Below are 13,107 nucleotides of genomic sequence, written 5' to 3' on the forward strand. Positions count from 1 at the left end.
AATATGAAAGTTGATACTGTAGGTTGCTGATGACATCTGAAGTACTTGGGTGGCAGGAAAGGGGGGTGGGGTGGGGTACACAGACACAACAACATAATTAGTCTCAAGTGACATCTTTGTTTTGGGATATTATTTAGGTTATTATTTGAAGAAAACTGTATATTCTTTTTATGCATTATATTTATATTTTTATTTATGAATATATTTATGCATAAAAACCACAGGAACCAGGATGAAATCTTCTTGATGGTGGTAGAGGCCAGTTTAGTTTTCATATTCAGAAGGAAACACTTTCCTATAAATGTATATTAGAACATTCTTTTTAAATAACTAGTCAATTAATTTGTAATTTTAAAAACACACTTATATTTACAGCCCGTAAATATTTGCACACGTATGAATTTAGAACATACAGACATACTCTTATTAACTTATATTAGTTGCACTACTCGGAATAAATTTTATTTTGAAGTTAATCTCTTAATTTAATTTTTATTGTAGGAAATAAAACTTGAGAATACAACATTGTTTAAATATCTAATCTGCCCTTAAGTAGTTTAGAAAAAGCACGTTTACATTAAAAGCATTTAAAGCATAAATACAGGGAAATTTAATGGAAGATAATTTTTTTACTACTTTCATTATTGTGAATTGTTTGGAATATTCAATTATCTTTTATTTACCTATTAAAATAAGTATTTTGCGGTTATTTTATTTTTGATTTAGTTTCTCTACAACTTTTGGTTTCTAATATTACAAATACATTTCTTCTGTTCTTTTCTTTATAACAAAACCAAATAAAATCTCAACAAAGATGATAACAATCATAAGTAACTAAGCTCTTGAATATAAAAATAGCAGCAAAGCAAATATCAGCATTACCGATAGACTGATGGACCAAGTCATTATGAAGATATAGTTCGCCATAATTGTTATTTAGGTAGGTTATCAAAGATTTTGTATATATATAAAGGGCGGACTTTTCCTGATTTTAGAGTAGATACGCAACTAAAAACAAACAAACTATGATGCATGTATTTTGAATAAAAATAAATATTATATTATATTGCATATCAATATTTGAATAAAATGCAAATACCTATAAGGAAAATTATAATTATTTTTTGGAAGCATAGCTGCATTAGAATTGGAGCATATCCATTCGTCTGTCCGTAGGGTTGTATGTACGGTATACGTAGTCACTTTATGCATTCAGCAGGAATTAAAACTAACCACCGTCCTATTCATCGAAAGTTAGCAACTTGAAAACTAATAACAGTTATTTCTCGCATCGAATTATAAACGGCTTTCCGCGGATATAGAATTTACAATTATAAGATTAAAACTAGTTTTAATCTTATGATTGTACATTTCTATATTCGTAGAAAACTGGATATAATACGATGCTAGACATAGTTTTTCATATGGATGAGAACCGGTTCCTATCCACCGGATTGGAATGAATACAAGAAAAATCATTATAATTGTTGTTACCAAATCAAAGATTTTGAAGATAAAATTAAGAAGGGGAATAAAAAATCTTATATTATCATCAGGTATCTAAATTGATATGGAAATGGCCGGTAAATTGATGTATATCCCCAGAAAAACAGCCCAGTGTCCCCTCCATCCCTGTATTATCATATCCCTGATTCCCTGACTGAAACTAGAGCAGGGTTATCAAATTTCAGAATTGAAATAAAAATATAACAAGAACATTAATGTCCATAAGTAGAGCAACAATAACAAGCCAAAAGTATAGTAAAATATCATACAGTAAAAACATTAGAAATTGTTTATTAATTTATAGGGCAATTTTATTTAATGACTAATTTACTTTTAAACAATGTAGATATTCAATTTTTATAATCAAGCTCTAATAAAAAAGGAAGTTTTTCATTTTACTGAAGGCCGGACGAACAGACAAACCCTAATCATAGAGAAGCTGCGCTGTTAAGAAATGTTTATCAGACAGTTTGTCTCTTATTAATCAGCTTAGAATCACGTTGCTAGGGCTTCACATTTTGCAACTAAATTTTATTTTTTGGCGTTTATTTAAAGCAGCTAATATGCAAAAATTTAGGCCATGCTTAAGGTAAAAGTAGTGGTTGAATTCCAGTACATTAAAGAAGTTAAAAAAGAAAAATATTTAAAAAAATTTTGAAAAAGAGGCAGTAATTTTTGCCTATCATCTTAAAAAACGAAGTTATTTTTAGCAATTCTTTTTTGCATTAGAAGCATTTAATTTTGTTTTGGTGAAACACTTACATTTTAAATGCATAAGAATTAGTTTATTTACTTATTTGTGCAATTGTCTCTATGTGTACGTGTGTGTGTGTGTAGACATGAAATAGTGTCTGTGTGCATTTGTCTTTTTGTCAGTCAGTCAGATATTTATAAAATGCTTAGTGAACTTATTTTTAGTGAATGTTTGTTAACGTAATATTACAATAAACATATTTATTTCAAATGAATAGGATATGTAATCTTTATAAAGAAATATTATGAAAATAACATTTATTAGGTCAAATATTTAAATACAGGGTGCGCCACATATCTAGGGACTTTTTCTAAATTGTAAACAAACGAACATAAAATCGTCAATTTTAAAGATTTTATTAAATTTTAAAAGCTGGGGAGCAAATTAGGTATATGACTATTATATAATTGAATAAAATCGCCGCCAGCATCAATCACCGCCTCTACCCGCCATCTCAACCGCCGGCAGGCCAAGGTCAAAATGTAACTGTCCAAGCTGGCGAAGTTCTCCTTGATAGTGGCAATGAGGGAGGTCTTTATGGTATGGGTACGTCTATTGGTGCATGCTTCAAAGTAGCCCAAGGTTAAAAAGTCCATTGAATTAAGATCGGGCTGCTGGGAGGCCCCATTTCCTTAGGAATGTGAGTAACAGCAGGATCCAAATTCACCCAACTTTCAAGCTACCCTTTGACACGGAGGCTCTTATTTGGACCACAGTTGAGCTAGAATGACGTTCTTTACCTTTTTAGAAATGGCATGAAGATTTATCTAGGGTTGTCAGCGCAACCCATAGTCTAAAATGAGTTTTTAAGTTCCATATGGGTCTCTGACGTCGAGAAACGAGAAATTTTCACGATTTTACACGATTTTTGACGTTTTTGACATCTCTAAATCTGTCACGTTTCACTTTGCCGGAGTACTACAGCCAAGCCATTTTAGATAGAGAGCTCTAGTCTTTTCTAGTGTCTTACTTATGTATCTAACAGTATCCCCAGCAAGTTGCATAACGCTAGCTCATCTACAGATGGGCTGAGGTCCGATTTAGTGGGCCCTAGTTGAGAATCCAGATTATACCACCGGCGCAACTGGAATCTGCCTTGTTGAACATAAGCGCGGCCAGCTCGGAGTACGAGCCCATCTTCGCCCAAAGATTTTTTTTGTGCTAAAAGGTCATTACCTAAGCTTTTTATAGTGGGGTCAAACGTCCTGATTGGTCAAGTAGTTTTGACGCTATGGCCGTTTTAAAAAAGTCCCTAGATATGTGGCGCACCCTGTATATATTTTTTATTCTTTATTTAGATCGGTACTATTTTAATTTAAAAGATCACAATTTATTCTAAATCTTAAGTAGCAAAGCTAGTCTATACTTTGGGATATCTATAGCCGTATACATATGTTTTTTTCTACGTTAAAGCTACGGAAAATCTTACTAGAAGACATACTGACAAGCACAACAATCTTGCAGTGCAGCTTCACTATAAAAAAGTGTGTATGATAAGCAGGCGGTGTGTTTAATTTGCCAAAAAGTTTCAAGCATAGATATAAAAAAAGAGAGATATGTAATAGATAACTTGTTTAATAAACAAAGTTTGCTTGACTTTATTGTCCCCATTAAAAAGAATTAAGAGCTCATTAATAAAGTAGTTTTAAATGTACTTACAACAAAAAATGATGTTTTTGGCAGTTATCATATCAAAACAAGACCTTAAACTATGATACCTAATACCGTAGACATAGGTTTCTAGTATTAATACCTAATGTCTATGATATTTCAGTAATGCCAATTATTATCAATCCTTTTAGAGGAAACCCTTATAAATGTACAATACATTGCCACTCCCCATCCCCTGAACATTTCTGATCTTTAAAGCTTTACTTTAGGTAGAAGCTAATAAAAAATATTGTCAATGACCACTAATTCTCTATCTAGAATAAGTGATCTAATGTTAAATATCTATTAGGTAAATCATGGCGAAACTTTTTAATTTTCGCATATCATTCATTTTGCAATTGGTCTCACTCACTCAACAGAAAACAGGGATATGCCAACTTTGTAAAAATAATTTCTCCATCCATACATTTATTATTTATCGGTGGCTTGATTATTACTTGGATCTTACAACAGTTAATCATGTACTCTAATTAAGTAAAACTTGTAGCTGGCTAAAAAAACGATCCCACAATCCACCCCCTTTACCCTATCCTCTCATACTGGATGAACGTACTGACCAATAAATGATTTCCTATTAACAACCTAAATTGACAATTTTACCCCTGTCATAATATACATATATTTACATCCTGTAGCTATAATATAGGCAAAAATCTTGTCCTTCTACTCCGTGGTTTGAATCTGCAAGCATTTTTGCAAATATTCATTTCATTGGCATAGAGTAGGTAATTTTAGTTCGCATACAATATTGCAAAATATATTTCTTTGTAAATAGCAAACCATAAAAATCATTCTTAATATGGCCAATTGCGTTAAGAAAAGTTGCTTAAAATAATGTTAAAAGTTGATATGTCCATCTGATGTCTGTCTGTTTAGTGTTTACTTGTCAATTAAGATTTTTCTTAGAAGTATTCTGCTAAAATAAGGCAAAGTTTTGCGCGACATTGCAAGACAACCTGTAATTTTCACATTGTCCGCGTATATTCTATCACATGATTTCATATGTTTATATGAAGGTTAACACACTTTTATTCTACAGGCCTCAAGGAGCAAGGGTCGTGGCATCATTATTTTTTGTTTTTGTTTATTTCTCTTATGCATAGGGAAGTGATACAACCACAAGAAAAATGTAGGACAGGTGTCAAACTTATAAAATAATTCTTTTTTGATTAGCCAAATTAATATAAATATTACAATGTAATTGGCAAATTGAAGGAGAAACTATAATTGGTCAGATTTGAATAGTAAACCATGATTGGTCATGAGAATGTTATGATTAACTCTGTTATTGGTTAAATTGGTTTTATTATTAATTCAGAATTGAGAATGTCAGTCTCTGATTGGCCAGATAAAGAAAAAAAAACAAGATATAGATCAATGTGATTGGTCATGATCTTAGAATACCATGCGCTGATTGGCCAGATTTAGATTAATGTTACACTAGCGGATACACCCTTAGAAGCCTCTAGGAGCACTTAAGGTAGGAGGGGGAAAAGTCGACCTCATCCCATTTAAAATTTGAGTTTCAAAAGAGTAAAATAAATATTTTTGGGGGGGAGGGGGGTGAAGACACCCTCCCCCCCAAAAAGAGTTTAAAACCTTCCCAGGACCTATAAGAAGCTTCACTGTAAAGGAGAACAATATCGATTCAGCGGTTAGCGAGATCCTTCGGGACAGACAAAAAACGCTTACTACTTTATATAATAGGATTGAACTAATGTCCTATTGGTTAAAGTAGAACACAGTCAAGTTAATCTTAATATTATTGAAGGAGAAGAACCATCCCTGAGGTGCATGATGTTTATTCGTCCCCTAGGCTAGAATATAGAAGGCCTTCTTTGATTTAAAGCTGTAGGAGAAATTTCTGGGTGTGTTTTTTTGCTGTATGGTGCATTTTTATGATAATGTTCTTTCATTGTTGCAAAAAAATTATAACAAGAAGAAATACAGCAACATAAATTAGAATAATTTTCAAAGGTATATTATTTTGAAATGGCTTTGGCATTAGGATATAAAATACCTACCCATTATTAAAAGCGAAGCTTTTCTATAATTAGGGTCGGTCCGTCCGTACGTCCGTCCGTCCGTACGTCCGTAACGGATAGCTTTTTTCGTTAATTTTGGCATGTTAGAATTGTCCTATCGATTTCAAATTTTACATAGTGATTCCTTTAGTAGTTAGATACGATTTAGAAAGCGTAGCAACTCTATAATCATCACCATAATGTCCGTACGTCCATTTTAAACATGTTGATTTTTTTACTTTTTTTAACAACAAATTTTTATGTGATCTAATCATCCGATTGATCTGATTTTTGGTATATTAATTCATGGGACAACAAAGTATAATTTAATAAGCGAAGCAACTCTATAATCAAGTCCTAAAAATGTAAGTATGTCCATAAACATTATCCTGAATCAAGCAGTTTTTCAACAAATTTACTTACAATTTTGCTTTGACTCTTATACATTTATATTATGATTATTCTGTTATGACACTATACAAGTGTTAATGTCCGTTTGTCCTACTGTTTCAGAGCTTCGCTTTTATGGATGTTGTCATCCTTGTTTCTATAAAAAGCAATATTCTATATTACATACATAACATAATATACAGGTCCTGCAAGTCTAAGGAACGAAAAAACCAGATTTTAAAGTAGTTAAGCTACTTTTAAACTGAAACTTATTAGTATTGAAAAAACATAATTTTTTATGTAGGACCAGTATGCACTTTATGTATCATAAGATGCAAACATTATATGTACAAAAACCATAGTAAAACTTTTTATTAAAAATAATGCATGTTTAAGAAATAATTCTGATAGCAACGATTTTTCTATCATTTATTTTGTCATTGTTAAAAATAATTTGGAGCTTCACTTAAGAGTAAAAACAGACTACAACGTTTAAAGACATTTCGTAATTTGACCAAATCAAGACCCCAATTTGCACAACCTTTGTCTTAAAGAAATTACTACACAAAAATAAAACTGCTTCTATGTCAAACGCATAACAAAGTATCCTACCTGAGGGATCTGGATCTAGGTCGGAAAGCTGGAGACCTGCGCCCATCCTCCAGTTCTACCAGGCTTGGATTGGAATCATTCGATGAAAACCTAAACAATAAAATGATGAAAATTTTAATCCCGACCAAAAACTATTTTGCTTGCTGAGTTTTTGTTTTAATTCTACTGTAACTTGCAGATTAATATATGATTTTATTCAAACTGTAAGTTATCAACGACTAGATGGAATAGTACCAGGGACAAGGGACCAGAATTCTTACAAACAAATCTAATTAAAAATTTCCCCCACAATCAAATTTATTCTTTTCCTCTCTTCTTACCCACTTCCCATTAGTTACAACACAAAACAAGTTTACGCCAACTCTACGCAAAGCAGCCCATGAGCCTTAATGATCAGAAAGTTTGAGTATGATATAAAAAATAATCCTTAAAATGAAAAAGACTTCCTTATGATGCAACAGATTTCTCGACTTCAATGTAAATACTAATTCTTGTTGTTGCTAATATTGAACATAATAATTGTCTTTGTTTTTCTTTCTTTGAGCTTTCAAAGGAAAAACTAACTAATTATGTAAACAAAAATTTAAGCAAATATATTTTTAAAATTAATGCTAAAGTGTCATTTGGCAGATTACCAAAATTTAGTCTTAAAACTGTCTTTTAAAAGGAGCAAAGATAATCTATAACCAATTTTAGGGCCAGCACAGTAAAAGTTTTGGTTGTATATTATTGGCGTTAACCTATAGAAATACCAATAAGAAAACAGCCCCCCCCCCCCCCCCACAAACCTCCCCTTATGGCATACTGTTAGATTAATTGAATAAAATAGAAAAATGTAGGACAACTGCCGTATTTAAATATCTAATAATAAATATTTTTTTAAATAAAAGAATTGGAGCTCATTCCAACATTTCTCCTGCAAGGCTGGTATCTCATCCCTTTACATGTAAACACTGTAGTCAATAGCTCTATAAACAACTCAGCTCAACAATCATTCATGTTTATAATTATAAAAAAGATTCATAGACATGGATATTAGCATTCCTGTTCGACTACATATAAGGAAAATGTCAAAATAAAAAAAATTGCATAGGATGTATAAATGAGATTTATTTGCATAATATAAGAATAGGTATCAACCAAATTTAACTAGTATTATCTTATTCAAATATTTTTAACAGATTACGTATCTTTTGGCAAAAAAATACCTATAACATATGCATATTTAAATGTAATTGTACGTACATAACAAAAAGCGTTATAACACCCACATATCTAAATCCAGAAAAAGATTCATTTAATTTTTGGTTCTAAAAGAAGTTACAAAAGATCCCAAAACAGCTAAGGCTATTTGTTGAAGAATAAAGGGGGGGGGGGGAAGTGACACTTTTTGAAACCAAAACTAAAAATCAACAAAGGAACTCAACTAAAAAAAGAGTTACAGGTCTGAGATTTTGCATGGCAGTTGCTTTATAGGGGTACAATATGGAACTGTGAAGAAACGGCGGCGCAACCGCCGTTTCCCGCCGAAATTTTTTTTTGCCTTTTCTCGGCGGTTTTCGGCGGTTGCGCCGCCGTTTCTTCACAGTTCCATATTGTACCCCTATAAAGCAACTGCCATGCAAAATCTCAGACCTGTAACTCTTTTTTTAGTTGAGTTCCTTTGACTTTTAGTTTTGGTTTCAAAAAGTGTCACTTTCGCCCCCCCCCCCTTTGATGCTAATTTCTAAATGACTTAGAATAAAAACCCCTCGAGTCTAGAGGCAAAATATTATCATGTATTACATTTAAAACAAAGACAAAGTTAAAATTATTAAAACTATTAACCGATCAAAAAGACAACGACCTATCTATGAAAATTACTTTTAAAAGGGAAATTCTGTGTTTTAGACTTTAAAAAGTTATATAAAAAGGAAAAGGGAGAGGAAATAAGCTTTTAAAACCAGCCAGTTAATGGAGAAAAAAAATCTGCACATGACTTCTGTACTGTAAATATGGGGATTTATTCATCTTCAATTTATTGGACTTATGTTAAAATAGCATAGTAAAAGTATAGGTAACCTTTTATTTTAGCCATTTAAGAGATTTATAAAAACAAATGCAAGTCCCCTTATGTCCCTTTTGTTAGTAGAAATGTATGAAAACAATATAGACCACATTTATGTTTTAAATCAAATATAATTATAATTACTCTCTCCTCTTACAAAGACGTTTTTGTGTTCCAACAAAAATTAGATTTAGACCTGACTGAGAAACTAAGGGAATATAAAAAAAACATTATATAAAATTAATAATTTAACCCGATTTTTACCTTATAAAAATTCATAAATATATCCCAATTTAAACTTAGTGTACAATATATAAATCTCGCTATTTATAAAACTAATATATATCGCTGTTTACTTAGAACACCTTATCACTTGTTTAGCGAGCGGGTACGTGTAACTGTAAGTAGTCAGAGGAGATTATATACAAATAATTGTATCATATGTACGCATAGCGTACTGAAAAATATATCCTTATTGAAAGTAATAATATACAAAGTTCTGTAGGTTTAAACATAGTAATGTTAGTGTTTACTTCATATTTAAAACGCATTTATTTTATAATTCCAGTCTCTTATGGAAAAAGGCGAAAATTTTGCACAAATAAATCAAGTTTCAAACTTTGCTAATGAAAACTTACTGTACATATTAGTAAGTTTTCCATTTAGTGACCATTTTAAATGCAGGGACCGAGGGGACAATGAACTGTAAATAATACTTTCCTAACGTTTATAAACTCGTTCAGCCATTCGTTGGTTTTAGGGTTTATGATTAGATCATCATGATTGGATTGAATAAATTAACAGTATCCAAACTTTCCCCCCAATAATTTTAATATACTGGAGGGGTAATTTTTAGGTATCTAAATAGAGACAATTGCCAATAAATTGATGTACTTCCCCAATGATGATACACAAAATTATTTCTGTAGATTACAATTAGTTATTGAAACATTTAGACACTCAAAAAATGAACCAACCAATCAAAATTCAATGAAAGTCCCCAACAAATAAAAAAACATTGTGAGACTTTGGGGACTAGAGTTTATAAACAGCCCAATGTCCCCTCACTCCCTGGGTAATTTTAAATCTTAATTTATAGTCCATATTCCTGTCCCTATATCCCTGGACAAAATACAAGTTTGAATGCTTTTATGATAGTCTGTCCCTATATCCCTGACAAAATACAAGTTTGGATGCTTTTATGATAGTCTGTCCCTATATCCCTGACAAAATACAAGTTTGGATGCTTTTATGATAGTCTGTCCCTATATCCCTGACAAAAATACAAGTTTGGATGCTTTTATGATAGTCTGTCCCTATATCCCTGACAAAAATACAAGTTTGAATGCTTTTATGATAGTCTGTCCCTATATCCCTGACAAAAATACAAGTTTGGATGCTTTTATGATAGAGATATAAAATTGGCAAATCTATTATCCATTGTTTGTAATTATAGGCCAATACAAAATTAAAGCATATTTTGCACTGGCTAGTCTGGGCAAAAATTAGTTATATTATCACAAAAATAATAGAATTATAAATTAGTTATATAGCTGCTCTACAACTAGGGAATATCCGTACGACTGTTAAGAATACATTCTATAGTAATTACAGAGTCTAGACGTTAAAACAGTTGCGAAATTTTAAAACGACAGTATCCGTAAAGTTTCAAAAAAATTAATATTATTGATTTAGAATTTTTAATGACTTAACCGTCGTCGTTATTTAACATAAAAAAACAGGAAAATTTTTGTTTGTTTTAGTACCTTTAAAATCCGTAGGTCTATAACTAAATGAATGAATTACATAACTTATTACTAAAGAAAACTAATAAGGAAAAGCCATCTCATTATTTTAGTTATTTTTTAAATGCATTTTTTTCTCTAAAGCTTATATCCACTAAATCTATAGGAGGTACTTTGAAACATATGTTCTTACATGATCAAATTATTGATAGAAAAGCATGCTTACATTAATTGCTAAATATCTAAACCTGTAATGTGAAAACTGCAAAATTATTCTTTTATTGGCACAACATTTTTTGTTATGAATATATTCGATCTTGTTGCTGTCCTGTCTCTCTAAGGTGGACAGAAAAAAAAGTGACAACTAACATTTTTAATGAACATGCATAATTCAAATTAGTTTTCACATTTTCAGAACAGTTTTCCTGTAGATTAAAAACATTTGCTATAAGCTCGACATTTGGTCATCCCGCCGATTAGGATTCACATAATACTTACCCATGTGTAGATTATCATTGGTGAGATAGTATGGACACTTAAGGTTTGTAAATTCAATAAAAAACGCAAAAAATTTTTAAGCCAACATAGAGCAGAACAAGTTTCTAAACAGAAAACTGAACTAACCTGTGCAACGATTGAGTTTCCGCCGGACAGTGGGCGTTCGGCGGCAGGGAGTGGTGATGGCTGCCGCCGTGGGCTAAGAACGCTTCTCTGCCAGCCGCCAGCTGGTGCAGCTTCTCCTGGCTGCTACACTGACTGCTCACATTGCTCGAGCCAGGAGTTGTTCCATATCCAGAACTGAAAAATAAAATGGTCAAAAGGATAAGAAATTTCGAAAGTGTTTAGGCCAACTAATGAAAGAACGTGTTAAAGAAACTTTGGGAACCAGTATACTTTTCAGTCAAGTGTCCTCCGATTTAACAAGAAAATAAGACAATTAATTTACATTTTTTCCCAATTATAAGTTGTAAAATACATTTGATAATTTGTAATTTTAAAAAAGTAATGAATGTAGCTTAATTATGTTCTATGGTCTTATAATGCTAAATTTATGTGGGGTGATATTGACTCTTTGTTTTGTTTATTCTATGCATATTTTTATCCTAGTTGTTACTTGTAATCAAGTATTGATACAAGTGCATTTGTAAATCAAAAAGGGGCGGAGCTTATCAAAGAAAGGCGGGGCTTTTACAAGACTCTTTGAATCTAAATATTTTTAATAATGTGTTCTCAATATTATTTTTCATAAATTCAAGGATAATGATTAAGAAAAACGATTAGGTATTAGGTAAATATAAAAAGATAAGGGTCTATAGGAAAACTTCTCAATGAGGATAATCAAAATAACCCCTTCAGCAAAATTATTGACACTTCTAGTTTGATCCAATCAATCAAGATTAATAAAAGTACACAAAGATTTCAAAGCAACAAATGATTAAGAATGTTTATAAAACTTTGGGTACTGGAATAATTTACAGTCCAATGTCCCATCCCTTCCTGACTATTTCCCCATTAAAAAATGGTTTTATCTCTTTGTGTTCTCTAACAAGCTTGATTTGTATGTAATATTCTCATTCTAGGTATGCAACAAGTGTTTCTTTCTTTAAGCAGCATAATTCGGGTTTAAAAATAGCAAGTTATTTTGTATGAAACCTTTTAAAGAATGGGATATATAACAACTAAATAAAAACTTAAATGCTTACAAGGACAAGGTTTTTACATATATAAGGATGACAACATCCATAACAGCGAAGCACTGAAACGGTAGGACGAACGGACATTAACACTTGTATAGTGTCAGAACTGAATAATCAGAATATAAATGTTTAAGATTGGATAAAAATTGTAAGTAAATTTATTGAAAAACTGCTACATAATAAAAATAACAGCATTGCGAACGTAAGTGGCATTTTAACCCTAGTAGGTTATATTGCATAAACGTATAACTGCAAACAATTCATCTAAAATAACATAATAACTCCCTTCTCTATTTCTCTGTCTTGCCATAGGTTTCATACACAGCTGTAAAAAATATAGAACTGCTAAAGGGACTTAAAATTTTTAATGAACAAAAAGCACCTTAGCATGAAGTAGTTTTTTGACCTAATAACATTGTTAACCACATGAATTACGTTGGCTATTTTTCAGGCATATTTAGTGTATATCTGGATTCAATGGACATTTATCTAGGAATATGACGCAAATGAGAGGCCAAATACCCGCCACCCCCCCCCCCTCCCTCCTCCCATAAAGCAAATATTGTTATGTATCTCTGAGGTAAATAAATTATGTATATAACATAACATCAGGACCTTCTAGCCGCAAACATCTAAGCCACCGCTGAAGCTGCCAATTTAA

At 31.7% G+C, this 13,107-nt stretch overlaps 1 protein-coding gene across 7 annotated transcripts in view; it reads right to left on the reverse strand.

Moving 5' to 3' along the window:
• Positions 1 to 13,107, reverse strand: part of dop (microtubule-associated serine/threonine (MAST) protein kinase dop) — a 256,094-nt gene that overhangs the window by 29,265 nt on the left and 213,722 nt on the right. For all 7 annotated transcript variants that reach the window (XM_080158449.1, XM_080158448.1, XM_080158447.1 and 4 more), the window contains 2 exons: positions 11,374 to 11,547; positions 6,958 to 7,047 (listed from right to left, as the gene is read on the reverse strand). In XM_080158449.1, the coding sequence (XP_080014575.1) occupies positions 6,958 to 7,047; positions 11,374 to 11,547 (264 nt within the window). The remainder of the gene's footprint in view (positions 1 to 6,957; positions 7,048 to 11,373; positions 11,548 to 13,107) is intronic.

Source organism: Acartia tonsa, chromosome 4 (assembly GCF_053477335.1).
Source record: "Acartia tonsa isolate MP-2025a chromosome 4, ASM5347733v1, whole genome shotgun sequence".
Lineage (NCBI taxonomy): Eukaryota > Metazoa > Arthropoda > Copepoda > Calanoida > Acartiidae > Acartia > Acartia tonsa.